Source organism: Urocitellus parryii, chromosome 11 (assembly GCF_045843805.1).
Source record: "Urocitellus parryii isolate mUroPar1 chromosome 11, mUroPar1.hap1, whole genome shotgun sequence".
NCBI lineage: Eukaryota > Metazoa > Chordata > Mammalia > Rodentia > Sciuridae > Urocitellus > Urocitellus parryii.
The window spans coordinates 13,445,928-13,466,759 of record NC_135541.1 but is presented as its reverse complement, the minus strand read 5'-3'; the positions used below and the strand labels follow the sequence as shown (position 1 = coordinate 13,466,759).

Sequence of the window (20,832 nt, the reverse complement as noted above, 5' to 3'; positions counted from 1 at the left end):
AAAGCCACTTTCCTGATAAAATTATCAAGATACCCTAATCATGAAGAATCCAGCCCTTCCTTAAAGACAATGGAGCTGCTACTTCTAGGTGAGATGCTATCCCTTCCCTGTTACATAATTAACTCTGAATGTGGGTCAGCTGTGTCCAGCAGGGACTAAGTTCCAATCTTTCTTCAACATACTATGTTTCTCAGCACCCAAAACACAAATAACCATTAATAACCTCAAAACTGGAGAAAGAAAAGGGGAAAATAATCCAAACTCAACAATGAAGAAAAGGGACATAGCACTATTATACTCATTCTATAGATAACAACTATAAGACACCACTGATTTAATATCAGTTCTTCAAAGCAAAAGGGGGCAGGATGCACAATTTTAGACATACACAAATTGGAGGTCTTCTGACTATACTGTGCAAAAATGTCACTTCAGAATAAAAGACACACTGCAATGGTTCCACAATCCTTTCTTCCCCTTTAACAAACTACAGAGCCTACTTCCAAGATCTTCAGTAAAACACATTTTAGAACACCAGTGATATATATTCATGTTGTATCAGACTAAATACTGTAAATTTTGCTTCAAGCTAAGTCTGCAATAATCCTGTTCACAATAATCCTTTTCCAACCTCTAAACCACACTCCCTGGGCAACATCACTTATCTACTATAAACAATTTGAACAATTTATTGAGTCAATGAGAAAACAATATTTAAATAGAAAACCATGCTCTTTATCTGCTCGCTACCCATGTTCTTTTGATATGCAGAAGTCAAATTATTCTTCATTACCCTTGTTCTGATGCATGCATAATTCATCAACCCAGCCATGTGACCTATGTACTTTACTTGACTCATTCATTCTTAAAATCATGTATCCATCCAAAGACTACTTTCAGAGCCATATCTTAGGTCCAAGACTGCCCTAAATCAGGGGTACAGTAATAATTAAGGACCTACAAGTAAGGATACACATCTCTGCTCTCCAGGGTATCAAGTAAGATCCAGATACCTTTGTCTCATATAGTCAACAATAAATATGATACATTGGTTTAAAACTGGTAAAGTTGGATGCCTCTTCCTAACCCCTTCCCAGACAACCCTGCTTAATTCTAGCACAGTATGAAATCGTGGGAATTATGGCAAACATAACTCCCTACGGAGAACTATCAAACCGAACTATCAACCTTAGATGAATTAAGGTTTTAAGATTCTCATACAGGTCCATATAGAGCCCTTAGAGTAAATATACTATTCTTGCCATCTAAAGAAAATGCTTCAGAAGGATGAGATGTACTTGCCTGGCATGAGTAAAGCCCTGGGTTTGATACCTAACACTGGGGAGAAGGGAGATAGAAGGAAGAATCAGTGATTCAGATTCACAATAATCTAAAATAAAATCTGAGAGTCACAGTTTGGGACAACAACCTAGGAGCACTGGTTCTCAAACTTAGCTGTACTTCAGAAATATCTGGAAAATTTTTTAAATTCTAATGCTCAAGCTGCACTCTAGTTAAGTTACTAGTCAAATTTGAGAACTACTAATGCAGATAACCTAGGGCAAACTGGCTGCTTTCCAATTAATGATTAGAGATGTGCTAACATTTCCTTCCAACAACACAACAGTGAGCTTCCTGAACAGTTCTGCACTAAGAACTGATGCTTACCTATTCAGTGTAAGGAAAGTAGTTTCTGGGCTGCCTGTCAAACTTAGGGAAAAGGCACAAACCTAAACATACAGAGGGGAAAATATCTCAAAGTGAATTCCAGTAAGAAACAAAAATAATAAAGCTTTAAAATCTTACTTCAAAATTTGTTAGAATTTGGTGCTATGAAAGAGTCAAGTTCCCACTCCTAAATACCTGAAAAATAAGAGGCGGAGGGAAAATAACAACCCTCAGGCTGGCTTGTGAAGGGTTTTTGTTTGTTTAATACATCTGAAAAGAATGCATATACAAAGAATTGAGACAGGAAAAAGCATTGGTTCAACACTAATGAATCTACAAGTTTTAGGATTTGGGGAAGGTGGAAAAAGATTATCTAAACATTTTTAAAAACTGGAAACTGCAACCAAATAAGCTGGAAAAAAATCCCTATTAACACTTATGAAGAGTCTCCACAATCAAGACTCTCGCCACGATTTTCATTAAAGAATATCAGTGGGCTAGGGGGGCCTCATATGCAAAACAGAAATAAGGAGATTCCCAACTGGTCAATCCCCTTGTTGGTAAATGTTCTCCCACCCCATCCACCACCAGCTTCTTCATGAAGCATCAAACCTGAAAGGATGCCAATCATCCTGCAGGTATCTGTCTTCTAGCACCACCCCTCATAGTTCTTCTGTGTGTCAGGTCTTCAGCTGGGTTCTAGGACCACCACACAGTGAGTTGCAAATCTATGCTAAGTATATAAAACAATGACTGACAGGGGAAAAAATGTTTTTTAATTACAAACCAAATTCATTTGGTGTATTTCAAAAGGTGCAATACTTTTCTTCATTTATCAATGAAAGAAGTTAGAAATGAACCCTCCCCCCCCTCAAAAAAAAAACAGCAAATGGCAAACAAATTTCCTTGAAAGTCACAGTCACATATAGAGTGCATCCTAGAAAAGAGGAGGGGCAAGACAGCTGCCACCCATTTTCATGAATTTCATCAAATACTGGATCTACTCAAGGGTGGAGAGAAAAGGCAACTTTCAAAAAGGAGTATATTATTAAACGAGGCATTTACTATACTCCTTCCTAAGAGCACCAGGTGGGGAACACATTTTCTAAACTAGATCTAGGAAGTGGAATGTGGAATCAATTTGTCCTCCTCTCCTAAGGGCTGTCCATCAGTTAATTTAAAAAAAAAAAAAAAGACTAAAAAATAAACCCCACACACACTGCCCCCCCCAACCAAAAGGGGGGAGGGGCAAAAGTGTCCCAGATTACTCATTACTCTCCAGGTTGGAACCAGGGAACGGCTTTAACAAATTAGTCTGTTACAAAGTCATCACAAGCATGCCTTGCTCTTAAACAAACAAACAACAAAAAAAAAAAAGTGGTTTGGTTTTTTTTGTTTTTTGTTTTTTTTTAAACAACAAAAACTAGTACTTATCACTTTCTGACAATACACAATTACTCAAAATTAACTAGTATGGCGGGGTGGGGGGGGCATACCTATGGGCCTTGTCTCACATGAGTGCATGTGGGTAGGTGCAGGGCATTTGTCATTATTGCAGAAACGAATTTTAATTTTTAATCTTTAGTTTGATTTAAACATTGCTTTTAGTATGATGCCGACACCAGCTGTGCAGAAAGGACTCTGAAGAGATGTTCATAGCAGCACACACCTGCGGCTCTTCTTCGGTTCTGGAGGCTCCAGGGCAGCCAATATTGCTTCATCAAACACATTCTTTAGGCCTTTCTGAAAAGGGGTAGAAAGAAGAAATCGGCAGTCTGATTTTCAGTATAATAGAGTTGGAGTTCAAGTTTTCAAAACAGTCAAACCTTCAAGAGTGGGCAAATGAAGAAACATTAAGAACAACCCTGAATATCAACATCAAAGTCTCACTTCACCAAGTTTTGTCCAGGCAGGGCACTGGAAGGATTCAGCAATGCCAGAGCAGAGGAACAGATACTCATGTGTAAGACAATGGTCCCTTCATACAAGTTTTTACAGACCAATGTATATCACAAAAAGCAAACAAGCACATTTGCTCATTCAATGAGTTTTGTTAACGTGCCACTGAAACACTTCACATAGAAACAGGGCAGCATCTCTGCATTCAAATGAAACAGCTGGATGTGAAAAAGGACTGAGAGGCCACCCAGGCAGTGGCATCCTTACTGTATGGAAGGCACAAGCAAAGAGCACAGTTATGGCAGCTGCGTAGATATTCACTTTGAACTCCCTTTATCCCACCAATTAGAACCAAGGGGATACATCTGTAGTTAGAGCCAGTCAATGCAACAGGAATAAAGCTTCATCAGCCATTTATACAAACAATTGTATATTTTTAATTTCAAAATTTAAAGGTAACCACAATTGTATGTTTCCCTCACAACAATAAATCAGAAGCAAGAAAATATAAAGGTGGTAGCTTTACATCTCAATGTTAACAAACCTTAAGTCAACTATTAAAATGGAAGCTATTCTTAAAAGATAATGTAACAAATGAACTCATAAAGCAGTAGCAGATACATCAATATCTTCCCCACCCCACACTGACAAATACTCCACTACAGCACAGACAGCCAAAGCAACAGCAACACAAAGTTTCACTACACAAAGGAAAACCAGAAAAGAATCCTCCCTTCCCCATTACACTCTACTAGCAAGTCACCCTTTTTCCATAAAGTTCATCATGCAATTACAATTAACAATTGATCATAAGAGTAAAAAGATGTTTGTGTTGCTTTCTCCATCTAGAACTAAGATCTAGAAGTGTTAAAAACTCTTCTTATTTTCTCCAAGAGGACATTCTTAATGCCAGACCACATTCCCTTTTGCAACAGTAATTTCAAACCAAAAAGCTCTGAGCATCAGGCAACTCAAGCAGCAGAAAGTTAAACAAGCCCAACTTGACTACTGATCACAAAAAATAGTCTATTAAGATATTGCATTGTTGATCAAAAACTAATACAGAGATTGCTCTAAGGTGGTGAGTAAAAAGACGCAGAGGCTTTCAAACAGGATGATTTTATTCCTTTGTTTTTAAATTAATTTTCTACAGTAGTGGGACAGAAAGCAGCAGCAAAGAGGGGAAGGAGAAAACAGTTTAGAATATACAGCACTTCCTTTTGGGTTGAGTTTCCGGAGGCTCGAGGGCAGCTAGGATAGCCTCATCAAACACATTCTTCAGACCTCTCTATAAGACAGAGGGGAGGAGAGAGAATAGCAGCCAGGTTAGAGGATTAGAAAGACTAGCAGATACAATAGCAGTCTGGATTAAATGAGCTGAATTCACAGAAGCAATGTGCTTTTAGAAAAATAAATGCCACAATGTTAGATCTTGAACTCAATATTGGGAAAGTATATAACTGAACAGGAACTTCACCTCAAAAAAAGGTTAACTGAGCACTCAAGACAACAATTTTTACGAAAGTGCACTATTTTGATTTCTAAAATGATCATACAATGAAATCTAATATTACAACATTTTAATGTAAATAATGCCCAGGAAGAAGAATGGATATGTAAACACAAGATACTTGTGTTGGAAAATTAAGCCTCGTAAAATCTCCTAGTATTTCTATGGAAAGAATGGTACACATACTTTGGAAATAAATCTATTGCAATTTCAGGCTTATGTGAATTCAGCCCCTGAATAACTGAAGGACACAAATAGCGACTAACAGGCATGCTTCATGTTTCTAGATTCAGTGATATATCTGGATAGGATTAATCAGACTTTCAGAGTAAATCAATTTCTTAGAACAAAAAAGTTAATTTAGAAGTGTTCACTGTGCAACAGTAGCAACTGAGAGGAGTCTTAATGAATGGACTCTAGAAACAGCATACACTTCAGTTATTCAGCAATGTTATTAGAGCAAGTAACCACCACCCGAATCATAAGAAAACAAAGAATGGGGTCCTAGAATGAGTTTTAGCAAGCAGTCGGTGCTTTAAGATGTCTGCATGGTATCAGGGCATAAAGCATGGAGTGAAAACAAATAATATTCTCAGATCTACAGCGATTAAGATGTAGAAATACACTTACACCTCAGCCAGAAACTCCACCATGACAGTGTGACTTGGTAGTAGTGGTACCTGGGCCCAGATCTATAGATTCATCTAAACTCACCTAAATCTGAAGCCACAAATTTACCACCCAAAGCAGTTTCACATGTTCTTTAGGTCAATTTGATCCCAGGTAAAAATGTCCCCAAAAGTCCCAGAACACAGCTCCAATGGTTGTGAGCCCCAAAAGGTGTTTTCCTTCTCACACCCTTACCCCACAATGGTGTCTCAGAGGAATGGTACTCACACATTCCATTAGATTAAAAAAAAAAAAAATAGCAAGACAGTAATCAGTACTTTAAAAGAGGGAAAGAGACTAAAAAGTTATCTTCTTTCTACCTTATTTTCATAGAAGAAATGCTATACAAAACTTAAAAAGTTCCTCTACAATTCTTTCTATACATCTAGAAACAAATCCTCACAGTCAAATATAAAAGTGAGAGGTAGAAAAGGAAATAAACTTTATTAAAAAAAAAAAAAAGAGGAGGAAGATCATTAGAAATTAGGGTATAATCCATAACAAGAAGGAAATCCTTTCTTATTATGGACAAAGCATAAATACATTAGAAACCAAACTAATCTTGACTTTACCCACTATCTGTTTACATAGAGTTTACTTTTAGTGAATCTGCAGTCCTGAAAGTTCTCATTCATATACACAATCACAGAACCCATTTTCTATCTTCTCTTGCTTCAATGTCTAGCTTCAGAATCTATTTAAAAAAAAAAAAGTACCTCCTATACCCTTCTAAACTTATTCTCTGCAAAGTGATTCACTATGTACACCTGTTCACAATGTACAAATCTGAAGTGAAGCATCTAATTATCTAAAATAAGCTTCATCAGTGATCTAAAACTAGGTCCATGTGGCCTATTGCCTCCATTTTCCCAAAAACAGCCCATATCTAGCAACATAGGACATGAAACAGAGTCTGTGGTGTCCAACTCTGAGGTGGATGTTCCACACACATCCCTCTCGCCTCACCCAATAATACATACTGGGACACTTTTCTAGGAAATGCAATGAGGCTTTTTTTTTTTTAATTGTCATCTGTGTTGTATAAGAAATATAAATTCTTCTGGACATCTAAATATTTGCTTTTACAATAGCATTAAATAGCTTGGGAAAACTGGGTTTAGGAAAATGTGTTCAAATCGTCTGATAGTAGGACTTAAAGTTATTCTGGGTAATATCCAGTTAAGCATAAAAGGGCAGGTACTGAGGACTGAATGCAATGATGCTTTATCACTGAGCTACATCCCCAGATCTTTTCTTAAGACAGGGTCTTATTAAGTTGCTGAGGCTAGCCTCAAACTTGCAATCCTCCTGCCTCAGCCTCCTCAGTCATTTGGGATTACAGGTGGGTGCCACCACACCCAGCATAAAAGTATTATCTTTAAATATCCAACCAAGCAAAAATGGGAAACACTAAATTATGTGTTAGGTTCTATATATTAAATACCTAATGCAAATATAATATACATAATTATATATGCCACTTACCCTTATAATCAAGAATCCAATAGTGTTTTTTAAAAACTTAATAAAAACAATTACCTAAAAAGCATGATAATAAATATAAGTGGGTTTAATACAATTATTAGTAACTTCTACATTATCAGGCATGTCTTCTCATTGTTCAAATTTCAAAGCACAAGTACCAGTAGACGATAGAGCTCTGTGCTCATTATTTCCATAATTCTTTCCTTTGCCAGAAAAACAACACTCCAAGGAGGGGATCAGCAATAACAAAAAGGTAAAGATACTGAAGTATATAAATGGTTTACAACTCTCCCACTCATTGCTTCCTGTCCTCAGAACCTGAGTTCCCATTAACTATTAGGAGAAATCCAAAGCACTCAGAAATGGCCAGAAGAGATCAGCATGAGGAAGGAATGCCTCCAAAAAGACAGGAATAGTGACACTACATGAAGCATGCTTGAGGACTATGGCAGAAATAGCCAAGGGAGCCTCTTCTGACCCGAAAAGTCTCAAAATATTTTAACTGATTCTCTGCCCCAATTGAACTGCCCCAAAAACAATGTAGCATCAATTTTGTCAAAATTGGCCCAAAAAAACCCAGATATATTTAAATGAAAATTTAAGCCTCTAAAGAGGAAAAAAGTCATTTGTATTCTCTCCCATAAGTCTGGACCTCTCCTGAAAGTTTTTTGTTCTTATTTTGTTTGTTTGTTTGTTTTTAAACAGACTTGACCACTTCAAATCATTCAGTAAAACAACATGGGAACCCACCAATGCAAGAGCTTTAGAGACTAATAATGTTCTCCATAAACCCAGAGGCCTCCAGCAAAACAACATACAATGTATGAAGCCAATCGTATTCTTCCTGGGAAGCTTTGAGGACTGTTGACCACTGTTAGAAATTATCTCTGCATCTCAATGCTACAAGCAACTCTCAACCATAAAGAAACATAGGTTCACCACAGTCCTTACCTGTGTGAGTGCAGAACACTCCACATACTTGACAGCCTTCAGATCACGGGCCAGCTTTTCAGCAGTTTCTGGAGTGATAGGCTTCTGTTTGTTCTTGGCAAGTTTCTCAATAGTAGATGGGTCATCTCTGAGATCAATTTGGGTCCCGACAAGCAAGAAAGGAGTCTTTGGACAGTGGTGAGTTATCTCAGGCACCCACTAAAGAAAAGGTATTTTAAACAGACCTTTGTTAATCTGAAAGCCTCCAAAGTTTGTTTATGACAGATCAACACAAATTGTGAAGACCTTTTTTAGGAGAAGAGTATCTTACCAACTTACCTTTTCTTTCACATTTTCAAATGAGGACGGAGAGACCACTGAAAAACAGACTAGAAATACATCTGTTTGTGGATAACTCAGCGGTCGTAATCTGTCATAATCCTCTTGCCCTAAAGCAAAAAATTGGAGAGAATTCGGCAACTGAATTTTGGTGTTCTTATGTTAAAAAGTCAGTCAACAGATAAAGCATGCAGCTTAACAACACACTAATCATTAGCCAGAAAGCAAATTATCTAATGAAAAGTCATATTTTTTTTTTTTTTTACTTATAGAATGGTTTAGTAATAAAATACTTGGGGGCAATATTCTCACTTAACTAATTCCATTTATATATGTCAAGAATTATATTATATTAATTACTTATTATTATATTAATTACTAATTATATTAATTACTTGCTTTTATTTCCAGTTTATAGTTTTCAATCACTGTGTCCATTAATAGTAATTTAACAATAATGCAATAACAATAAACTGTTGCTACAGATGTGGTTAAAAACCAGTCCTAGTCATATCTAAGAAGCAATCATAGTGAAACCACTTGAGGGAACAAAAATCTCAAACTCTGCTGATAAAATCCATTACTTCTCATGACTATCAAAGTAAATAATATGTATAGTTAATGTGTTCATAGAAGACCAGTATCTGAAACTGAGAAGACCTGGGGGGAAAATGGCAAGAATCAATGGATACTCAAAAAGAATAAAATACTTAGGAATTAACCAAAAGAGAAGAAAGATTAGTAGAGTGAAAATTACAAAACTGCTAAAAGAAAAAAAAGAAGACATAAATAAGTGGGAACACATTCCACACTCATGGATCAGAAGACTTAATATTGGGGTTTTTTGTTTGTTTGTTTTTTTATATTTATTTTTTAGTTGTAGTTGGACACAATATCTTTATTTTAGGGATCGAACCCTGGGGCCTCGCAAACACTAGGCCAGCGCTCTACCACTGAGCCACAACCCCAGCCCCAGACAATATTAAGATGTCAACGCTACCCAAAGGAACCTACAGATTCAATACAATCCCTTCAAATATCCCAAAGAATTATTTGGGAGCTGGGGGTTATGGCTCAGTGGTAGCGCACTTGCCTGGCATGCATGAGGCACTGGGTTCGAGTCTCGGCGCCACATAAATAAATAAATAAATAAATAAATAAATAAATAAATAAATGTCAATTATCGAATTTTTTTTAAAAGAATTATTTGGAAGGAATAGAAAAAATTTATAATTTTATAAATAATAAAAATTAAAAGCTTCATAGCATTGGACATGGCAATAATTTTTTTTATTTTTTTAGTTGTAGTTGGACACAATACCTTTATTTATTTATTTGTTTATTTTTATTTATTTATTTATATATATTTATTTATATGTGGTACTGAGGATCGAACCCAGAGCCTCACAAGCACTAGGTGAGCACTCTACCGCTGAGCCACAACCCAGCCCCATGGCAATGATTTTTTTATAAATAACAAAGGCACAGGCAACCAAACAACAAACTGGACTTCATGACAATTTAAAATGTTTATGTATCAACGACAACATCAAGGGTCAGGGTTGCAGCTCAGCAGTGGAGCACTTACCTAGAACATGTGAGGCCCTGGGTTTGATCCCCAGCATCACACAAAACTAAACAAACAAAATAAGGGTATTGTGTCCATCTACAATTAAAAATATATTTAAAAAAAAAAAAAAAAAAGACAATACCAAGGTTGGGAGTAGAGCTCAGTGGTATATCCCCTGGACTTAATCCCTAGCTTGGAAAAGGGTGGTGGAGGGGAGGCCAGTATCCCCTGGAGTAAAAGTTTCCACAAAAATATATGCAAATCACACATAACTGATAAAGAATTAACATCCAGAATCTACGGAGACATCCCGAAACTCAAAACCAAAAAAAAAAAAAAAAAAATTTTTCAAAAAAGGGCAAAGAGGGGTGGGGTTGTAGCTCAGTGGCAGAATGTTTGCCTGCATGTGTGAGGCACTGAGTTTTATCCTCAGCACATTATTAAAAAAAAAAAAAAAAAAAAAAAAAAAAAAACCTTTTTTTTTTTAGAGGGCAAAGAACTAAAATAAACATTTCTCCAAAGACGACGTGTAAATAGTTAATGAATGTATGAAAAGATGCTCAAGATCACAAATCATTAGTGATCAAGTCAAAACTATAATGAAGTCAGATGTGGCAGCATGTGCCTAGAGTTCCAGCTATTTAGAAGGCTGAGACAGCAAGTTCTATTGAACCCAGAAGTTCATGACCAGGCTGTGCAACATAAAAAGACCCCATCTCAAAACAAACAAACAAACAAAAAAAACCCTACACTATAATATCTTATACACATTAGGATGACTAGTATCAAAAAAAACAAAACAGTAAGTGTTGGTAAGGATGTGGAGAAACTGAATCCTTGTGCATAGTTGGCAGGAACATAAAATGGCACTGCGCTGTGGAAAACAGGTTGCTCAAAAAATTAAAAATAGAATTATCACATGATCTAACAACTCCATTTCTGGGTATATACCCAAAAGAATTGAAAGCAAGGTCTCAAGGAGGTATTCAAACACTCGTATTTATAGCAGCTAAAATATGGAAGCAGTTCACAGCACAGCACAGCTTAAACCTGGAACCCAGACATCCATCAACTTGTAAATGGAATACCAGTAGAATGGAAAACTACTCAGCAATAAAGAGAAACTATTGATACACACAACATTGATGGCTCTCACAAACATGCCAAATGAAAGTAGTCAAACACAAAAAAACTATACATTATTTGATTCCAGATACATGAAATACTAGAAAAGCAAACTATAGAAACCAAAAAGAAGATCTATGGCTGTCTGAGGTCAGTTCAAAGAAGGAAAAAATGGACTGTAAAAGGGCACAAGAAAACTTTTTAGGATGATAAAAAAAAGTTATGTATCTTGATTATGTGAATGTAAAACTCAAACTGAATACTTAAAATGAGTAAATTTTATTGCATTATACATCCACAAAACTTTTTAAAGTGGTATTAAAATGTAAAGGCTTACAAAAATAAGCTTGGAAATCTGGAAGCAAAATTTAATTTTCAATCACAAGTAGCCATAAATTGTCTTTTTTCAGCATACCAATTCCTCCAAAGGCACACAGAAAACGTCCTTCGCCTATCATGAGATTATAGGTCACTGTTTTCTCTATTTTCCAAGTTGCCTCTAATATGCCATTACTTTTACTACTTACAAGTCATTAAAATTTTCTCTAAACTGTTTTCTATTATCTTTCCTTTTCACCCTCCCAATTAAATCCAGACAGTTCCTCAAAGTGGGCGTAAACACACTCCATGAGAGCTGACAGACAATGGCAGAATTAACTCATAAAAAGAAGACAGTTTAGAATTCCTATAAACTGAAAGATCACTTTTTTAAGATTTCTTTTAGGTTGAGTTCATAAGAGACTAGAGAGAGAAGTCAGAAATTAAGACATGTAGCCACTGTTGTAAAAACAAGTAGAAAATAAAACTGAGGACACTGAAGAGTAAGGTACATTCAAGGAAGCAGATAGTTTGTTCTTATAATCTTGACAGCTGAAAACAAATGTAAATACTGTAAGGTAAATATTGGTTCACCTGTAAAACTATTTTCAGATACAGTATAAAATAACAAGCTACTTACTATAATCAGCTTTCTAAACACATACTACACTACATACTACATAAGCCTTCAAATGAAAGCAATCATAATGGTTTACAAAATTACAACCTTGGGCATATTTAGGAAACTCTAGGCACTAAAAAAGGGGAAGGTAGGAATGCAGTGAGACAATCAATAGTCATTTTTCCTCTGAATTCATTCCCTTAGTTACTCCCCAACCATCAACATAGTTCCCAAATCTCTGCAAGGTGTTAGTTCAATTAGAGCTTCTCTAATGCGGTCTGCTCTATTTGATCTCCTACCACACCATCCATCAGCATACTCTAAACTCCTAGTAGTCCTCCCAGGTCTGGGACTGCTCTTTGGTCATTATATTCAATCCTGCTAACTATTAACATAAGGTAAATGATTTGCTATGTATAAATTTCCCAAATGTCAAAAAAAATCAATAACTATTACATTATAAAATTTATAATAGCTTAAACTATTACATTATAAAAGACAGTAAGTTTTCACCTGCAGTATCAAAAAGTCCAAGAGTATATGGCTCTCCACCAATCATAACTGTGACTGCATAGTTGTCAAAAACCTAAAAACAAAACAATACATCATTGTTAGTGTGTGAAGGGTGAATCAAAATGGAACAGGACTGTTCCTAAGGCAACATTTCCTTCCTAAAATTTATCATTCATATATATATATTTTTTTTTAAAGTTGTCAATGGACCTTTATTTATTTATATGTAGTGCTGAGAATCGAACCCAGTGCCTCACACGATAGGCAAGGGCTCTACCACTGAGCTACAACCCCAGCCTCCTTCCTAAGACTTAATCCTCCTTTAGTCAATCTTCCTTATATAACCAACCTTGTCAACCAAACCCTTGCATGAACTAAATGGTTCTAGGAAAAAGAACCAACCTGGGATGGCTGCTCTACCCCAGCAGACTAGATAAAGAGCCACAAAAGGGTTATAGGTATCATGGGAGGAGCCCCTACTTAAGCAAAATGATCCTATTCAAGTCAGAAACATTTAAGATAACAGTTTACTTCAAGGTTCAATCTGCTTTCTAAGGAAGTTTTTCTTCCTAGACCATTTCCTTTTAAACTAGAATTAAAATCTCCTAGAACCATGATAATCTTTTTTTCTTTCAGGGTCTCAGAGAAGAAGAGCCTTGTGGCAAAAAAGCCCACAAGAGAGACATAGTAAAGTACTCCAGGAAAGTGTGAAAGAAAAAGCTGACAGATTATTTATTTAGAATTTCATAGTGAAATTCATGTTGGGCTGGGAGTATAGGACAATGACAGAGCATTTGTCAGCATGTGGGAAGCCCTGCATTTGATACCTGGCACCAGAAAATATAGTAAAAATTCATGTTATTGGGTACAAGCTACATGACCTAAGATATCATCTTTGACTAGATATATATTAGGTATATATAATTGGTTGTACTAAGTTATTTGTGAAAATGGGAGGTAATGGTAAGTGGGCAAAGACCCAATATTAATCCATGGATTCCTCTAAATTTGTTTACAACCAAAAAGCAATGTTTGGGGGCTAAGGTTGTGGCTCAGTGGTAGAGCGATTGCCTACACATGTGAGGCACTAGGTTTGATCCCCTGCACCACATAAAAATAAATAAATAAATAACAATTTTTTTTAAAAAAGCAATGTTTTAATATGTAACTGTAATTTTGTCAAAGTACAATAAAAATGTCTAAATTAAATGATTTTAATCAATTTTTTGAAAAAAGAAAAGCTATGCTTCTAAAATGGAAAGTGTGCCACATTTGAAGACTAGCCCTGCTTAACCTTTTAGCTCCCTACTCAAATTTTCTGGTTCATGTTTTAATAAGTTGTTTGGGAGCTTGTTAAAATGTAAAGGTTGGAAGCAAGGACAGCAGTGAAATGGTAAAGAAGTCAATTCTGGCTCACATGGAAATGGAATGAATTGTACTTCAAGTCTCAAACCACATAGGTTATTTTCTTAAGTTACATGTAAGAAGAGCCTAAAAAATAACCCTCAGCAACTTGATGATACCCTGCCTCAAAATAAAAAGTAAGAATGCAGCTCAGTGTCAAGAGCATACCTGGGTTCAATTCCCAATATCAAAAAAAAGTAAAAAGCCCTCATATACAAGACTAGAATAAGAATCAGAAAAGTGTTGCACATGGCAGCATGCAGCTATAGTCCCAGCTTCTCTGGAAGCTAAGACAGGAGAGAATCACTCAAACCCAGAAGTTGAAGATTAGCCTACGCAACATAGTGAAACAAAACAAAAAAAAAAAAGGGAATCATAAATCTTTAAAAAAAAAAAAAAAAAAACAGGGAATCATAAAAGCTTGTCATCCATTCCAGACTCATAACTAGTGTTTGATTACTTAAGACATCTAAGTTTCATCCCCAGGTTGGGCCTGAATTCCTCATCAATAGAAGATAAGTAAGGTGATAGATATATTTGATGCTTTCAGTTCTAAATTTCTATTATCTTATGTTATCTCAGTTCATAGGTGAACACAAATATGCATTTTATAACAAATATAATTTTATAACAACTTAAACAGGAACTATGGGTACATTATATGTGCTTCACAGATCTATTTTTACCTAAATAATAAATAGGTTCATTTAAAACTTTATTTTACTATTCCTCTCCCTTCTTTATCCTTTTCTCAGAGATCCATATATACACATATAAAAACCCATAAGCCCACTTTTGATATTACACCAAATATTAAAAGTCTTATAATACAGACTCAGAAATGTTTACAAGTAAAACAAACACTGTATCCCCAAAAGTATGTTTCCACAAGTGTGTGTCACTCTAAATACGTTTCATCTTATTATCCTCATTATCTCCATTTTACCTCTACTCTTACAAGGAGTTTAATTTAAAAAAAAAATATATATATATGGGGGAAGACAACCAAAGGCTTCTGTCTGTACTCTCATAACCAAACAGGTTTTCTCTAGAACTTCATTACTGCTAAGAAAACAGCTCCATAAGATACATACTACTTTCTCTGAAGTTACACCACTCTGAAGAGCACCCCAGAAGACCTCCAAGCATTGATCAATCACTGGCCAAGATATCAAAAAAAGTCACCTCATTCAAGATATAGGGCATACTTCTCCAAGACCACTCTTTAGAATCTTATCTACTGGAGTTTTGCCTCCCTTTGCAAACTCTTGTGTCACCCTTTCTGGCTTTCCCACTGTTTTTTTAACTGTTTAATTAAAGTGTATATAATTTACCCATGAGAAATTAAGATTTTTAAAAACAGAAAATTTCAGTACATAAAGAAATTTCTAAGGATATCAAGTTATAATATATTTCACTAACAGACAAAAGTCTTTATACTTACAGTTGGTACATATTCGGATGGAAATTTGTTTGTTGTGTAGGATATCAGGAGGCATGTTTTACCAACAGCACCATCGCCCACAACAACGCACTTAATTGTCTGCATTGCGGAAATAGTTTTGTATCCACTTTAAATATTTCAAATTAGATGATCTACAAAAGATTAAAGATATTTGTTTTATTGATTTGTACTTTTATATTTATATGTATTTACATATATATTTTCCCTCAAATAGCAACAAGTTTATTCATAGAAACAGCACAATTACTACAGCTGAAAGATCCTAAAAAGAAAAATGGTTACTTGCTGAAAATCACAATAACAAATAAGAGTCAATTTTCTGTTTCCATCCCTGGTAGTTTCAACTACTTAAGTGTTATTTTTTAAGAGTCCAATGTAAAAATGAGCAGTATGTTTCTTTTTATAATGAAGGAGAAGAGGCTTCTATCAGAATCAGAACCCTGCAGTGTATCAGCTATTATTTTGTGAAACCTTTCCTTCAGTTGTATGCACACACATGTGCATTACGCATACCCCTATGCAAACTACACTGCCACACAAAGACCATTGCTTTAATGAACAGCTCATCTACTCAGCCTTAGATCTATAGTTACTCAGGCTATAACCAACAAACAGCAGAGCACCACCACTAACACCAGAATATGTGAACAGCATGAACTAAACAAATATCCAAGTGATCCCTAGTCTCAGCAGCTACTGTATCACCAGGTTGCATAGTTACTAGTTCAACATTCATGGCATGAAGAATTCAAAATCTGCATTTCTAAGATTGCTCTAAAACACACTGATAGAATTTCTTCAGCTTCTTACTAATAGTCCTCCATTCTAAGAAGCTATCAATGTCAGATTTGCCAAAGATTTATTGTATTTCATCAATACTGATACTTTCTGTCACATTTGTATCTCTAAAATCAGAATGTATCTTTATTGAGGACATCTTACAATTAATATCAGCCATTTTCCCCTCATATTTTGACATCTATGAAACTGGGATAAATGGAATCTTAGATTCAATGAAATACTTTAATTGTTTTCCTGGGAGAATTTTTAAAAAGAAAACACACTATACACACCTAGATTTCAACATTTTTTTTTTTTTTTGAGAGAGAGAGAGAGAGAGAGAGAGAGAGAGAGAGAATTTTTTTTAATATTTATTTTTCAGTTCTCGGCGGACACAACATCTTTGTTGGTATGTGGTGCTGGGGATCGAACCCGGGCCGCACGCATGCCAGGCGAGCGCGCTACCGCTGAGCCACATCTCCAGCCCCTAGATTTCAACATTAAAACCTATTTCAATTACAACCCTGAAGGGGTTACAATTTTTGGCTAGAACTGCGACCCTATGGAATGAAAATAAAGAACCACCTAACTTTGAGTTCGAAATCAGGGCTATTTGCTTACAGAGCTCCCTTCATAATACTTAATCATGATGATTTACAAATGCCTATTAATATTTTTGAATATAGGTATATAATACTTCACACATCATGTATGAATATGGCATAATGAATCCACTATTAAGTATAAATATAATGCACCAATCAAAAAATTTTAAAGATCCTGATCCCTAGCCTAAATCAGTAACTGGTTCAACTTAAAATTGTTATCAAATAACAACAGTTATGGGTCTGGGGTTGTGGCTCAGTGGTACAGTGTCTGCCTAAGACAAGTGAGGCCCTAGGTTCCATCCTCAACACCACATAAAAATAAATAAAACAATAAGTAAAGGTTAAATTTCTTTATTTTTTTTAAAAAACAGTGATAATGAAAACACTTACATAGCACTTACTAGATGCCATGCATGCATTCTTCTAAACACACTACACATACTCACACATTTCATCCTCCCAACATTCATATGCAATATGATACTGTATTACCCTACCCTACAGGTAAAAAGATGAGACATAGTTAAGTAATCAGGCCAAGGTTACTCAGCCAATAAGTGGTAGAATTGGGATTTAAACCCAAGAAGTCTGGCTCTAAAGTCTTTGCTCTTAAACATCATACCATACTTCCTCTCCTGAAAAGTAACATTAATAAAAACAAATATGATCACAGCAAGTGGAGTGGCAATTATATGGCTATGAGAGTTGCCAGCAATGCAAAGAAGGTGGCAAAAATAAAGAGGAAGTAAGAAGTAGGATCTAAGTTCACTTCCCCCATTTCTTCACCCTACAGACAACTAGTGAATTTTTAATAGAAGTGTGTCAAACAAGAATAGAGAGTAAGAAAGATAGAGTAACCCACAAATCTTTATATTGACCCACAAATCTCTCATTTCTTAGGCTTCCCAACCTGACAGCTTAGCAATTTGTTAGAAACTAATGTTATCTGTTAGGAACAGCCTGGGTTCTAGAGTCAGACTGGCTCTACCATACTCTAGCTATGGAAGCTTGGGGTTTTTTGTTGTTTCTGTTGTTTATTGTTGTTGTAGTACTGGGAAATGAACCCAGAGTTTTATAAGTACTAGGCAAGCATTTGACCACTGAGCTACGTCCCCAGCCCTTTTTTATTTTGAGACAGGGTCCCGCTAAGTTGTTACGGCTGACTTCAAACTTGAATCCTTCAGCCTCGGCCTTCCGAGTAGTTGGGATCACAGGTGTGTACCACTGTGCCTAGCTTACACAAATTATTTAACTTTTCTGTGGCTTAGCTTCCCCTTCTCTAAAAATGAAGACAGCAATACACACCATCTTCATAGGGTAAACTGAATACATAATACATGCAAATTTAAAACAGTGTCTACATACACTAAGAGTTTAGTAAATGTTAGTTATTAGTATTGACTGAGTAAAGGCAACCTTAAGTCAATGTAAGGAGTTATAAGAACTCCTTAGAAAGGAATACAATTTTTCTTTCTTTTTTTTTTTTTTTTTTGGTGCCAAGAATTGAACTTAGGGGCAAGTAACCACTGAGCCACATTCCCAGCATTTTTTTGTATTTATTTAGAGACAGAGTCTCACCGAATTGATTAGGGCCTTGCTAAATTGCTGAGGCTGGCTTTGAACGCGTGATCCTTCTGCCTCAGCCGCCCAAGATGCTGGGATTACAGGCGTGTATTATGGCACCCTGCACATTTTTTTTTTTATTTCCAGAATAATTATAGTACTCATGGTTCTATTTTTGTTATTATTTTTATACCTTTATTTATTTTTATGTGGTGCTAAGAAATCAAACCCAGTGCCTCACATGCTAGGTGAGACACGTGCTCTACCACTGAGCCACAACCCCAGCCCAGTACTCATACTACTCACCAAATATATAATTGAATTTTGAGCTACCTACCATTACAAAGGGGGTCATTTCAGAATCAAACTCGAATATAATTAAGACTATTCTGCAAAGCCCCTAGCAGGTATTAATAGTTATTTCATATACTAAAATGAGCACTTGTCTCACATAGGTGAGGCAATGTATACGATTCTCAACACTACATATAAATAAATGAATAAAATAAAGGTCCAGGGCTGGGGTTGTGGCTCAATGGTAGAGCATGTGTCTCATACATGTGAAGCACTGGGTTCAGTTCTCAGCACCACATATATGTAAATGAATAAAATAAAAGTCCAACAACAACTAAAAAGATATTTTAAAAAATTATAAAAATCCTTCAACAACTGAGAAATATTAAAAAACAAAACAAAACCCTTTAAAAAAATGATACCAGATGACCCAAAATTGTGGCCAGAAAAGACACTTTGCTTTTGCAATATATATATAATGACAGCTTCAACCGCTTCAGGGGAAACTAGGCCAGATATGTTAGTATATCCCATGTTAACCTGTTAAAATAAGGTCAAATCACTATAGCAGGAAAGAACCGATTACCATTTTGCTATCCAATGTTCTAGTGACTTGGCTAGAACAGTTATTTTGCACCAATAATTAAACACTATACCTCTTTGATAATGATGTTCAATTGTACCATAACTTACAACTCGAATTGGGCAATTTACAGTACAAAAAATGATTCTGCTGATCATAAAAGGAAAAACATTGTGAAAGAGCATGTGTCTTCCACTTTCTTTGCCAGTATTTATTCCTCCATCAGACAGCCATACCAATATCCATATCTTCTAGGTTTTTTTTTTTTTAAAGAGAGAGTGAGAGAGGAGAGAAAGAGATAGAGAGAATTTTTTTTTTAATATTTATTTTTTAGTTCTCGGCGGAGAACTATGTTGGTATGTGGTGCTGAGGATTGAACCCGGGCCGCACGCATGCCAGGCGAGCGCGCTACCGCTTGAGCCACATCCCCAGCCCTCTTCTAGGCGTTTTAAGAGTCTAATCACCCTTGAGAATCTCAAAGTTAAATCCCAAGAAGTTTTGTGGAGTCCATGCACTACACATTTAAAAAGGCTATGAATTCTCTCTTTACTTCATTATTACTGGCGAACACCCAAATAAACTCCACAATCAACAATTCCTGGGAAAAGGATTTGTATGGAAGAATGGGAGGATCCCAGCAACACATCCCAAAGTTCTCCTGGAACAAGGCACATACAATATATTGAAAGATTTGAGATTAAGTACTTACTAACAAGTGTTTTTTGAAAATTTTATATTCTCTATCATTATATCCCTTTTAAAACTATGTTAAGTATTAATAATAAGATCTCCCCAAGTAGCCCAGACTGGTCCTGAACTTTTATTCTTCTTGCCTCAGTTTCTGTGCCCAGCTATGGGTTTTGTTTTGGTACTGAGGACTGAACCTAAGGGCACACTACCACTGAGCTACATCCCCAACTCTTTTTATTTTATTTGAGACTGGGTCTCATAAAATTGCAAATAGAATTCAAATTGGCTACAAATTTGCAATACTCTGCCTCAGTATCCCAATAGCTAGAATCATAAACATGTGCTACCACCCTGATAAAGTGTACTTTTTTAAAACATCTACTATATGATTCTTAAGAAACCACAAATGGGACGGGATTGTGGCTCAATGGTAGAGCACTTGGCTAGCATGAGTGAGGCACTGGGTTAAATCCCCAGCACCACGTACAAATAAGCAAATAAAACTATCTATAACTAAAAAAAAATATTAAAAAAAAGAAACCACAAGTATCCAAACTAAAGATATATACCATGCACTCACATGTATGCAGATGTTGAATATTGTTGTTTAGTCTACATCACAGAATATATATAAAAAAATTAAATTAATATAGCTGACCTTATTTGTTTAACCAAGAATACGATATTGCTTAGAAAGTCCTAATGAAAGTCCTTAATGAACTAACTTTACCCCCAACATCTTTTTTTTTTTAATATTTATTTATTTAGTTAGTTTTAGTTTTCAGCGGACACAACAT

General features: G+C 35.7%; 1 protein-coding gene across 4 annotated transcripts in view; it reads right to left on the bottom strand.

Annotated features, from left to right (window-relative positions):
- Positions 1 to 1,914: 1,914 nt before the first annotated feature.
- The window catches only part of Cdc42 (cell division cycle 42), a 41,629-nt gene continuing 22,711 nt past the window's right edge, over positions 1,915 to 20,832 (bottom strand). For 3 of the 4 annotated variants that reach the window (XM_026403644.2, XM_077791638.1, XM_077791639.1), the window contains exons 2-6: positions 15,497 to 15,648; positions 12,649 to 12,721; positions 8,501 to 8,610; positions 8,183 to 8,380; positions 1,915 to 3,411 (exon numbers count right to left, since the gene is read on the bottom strand). In XM_026403644.2, coding sequence (XP_026259429.1) covers positions 3,322 to 3,411; positions 8,183 to 8,380; positions 8,501 to 8,610; positions 12,649 to 12,721; positions 15,497 to 15,601 — 576 coding nt within the window. In that variant the 5' untranslated portion in view covers positions 15,602 to 15,648 and the 3' untranslated portion in view covers positions 1,915 to 3,321. Of the gene's footprint in view, positions 3,412 to 4,439; positions 4,856 to 8,182; positions 8,381 to 8,500; positions 8,611 to 12,648; positions 12,722 to 15,496; positions 15,649 to 20,832 lie in introns of those variants that run through there. The other variant, XM_026403645.2, reaches the window with a different exon arrangement.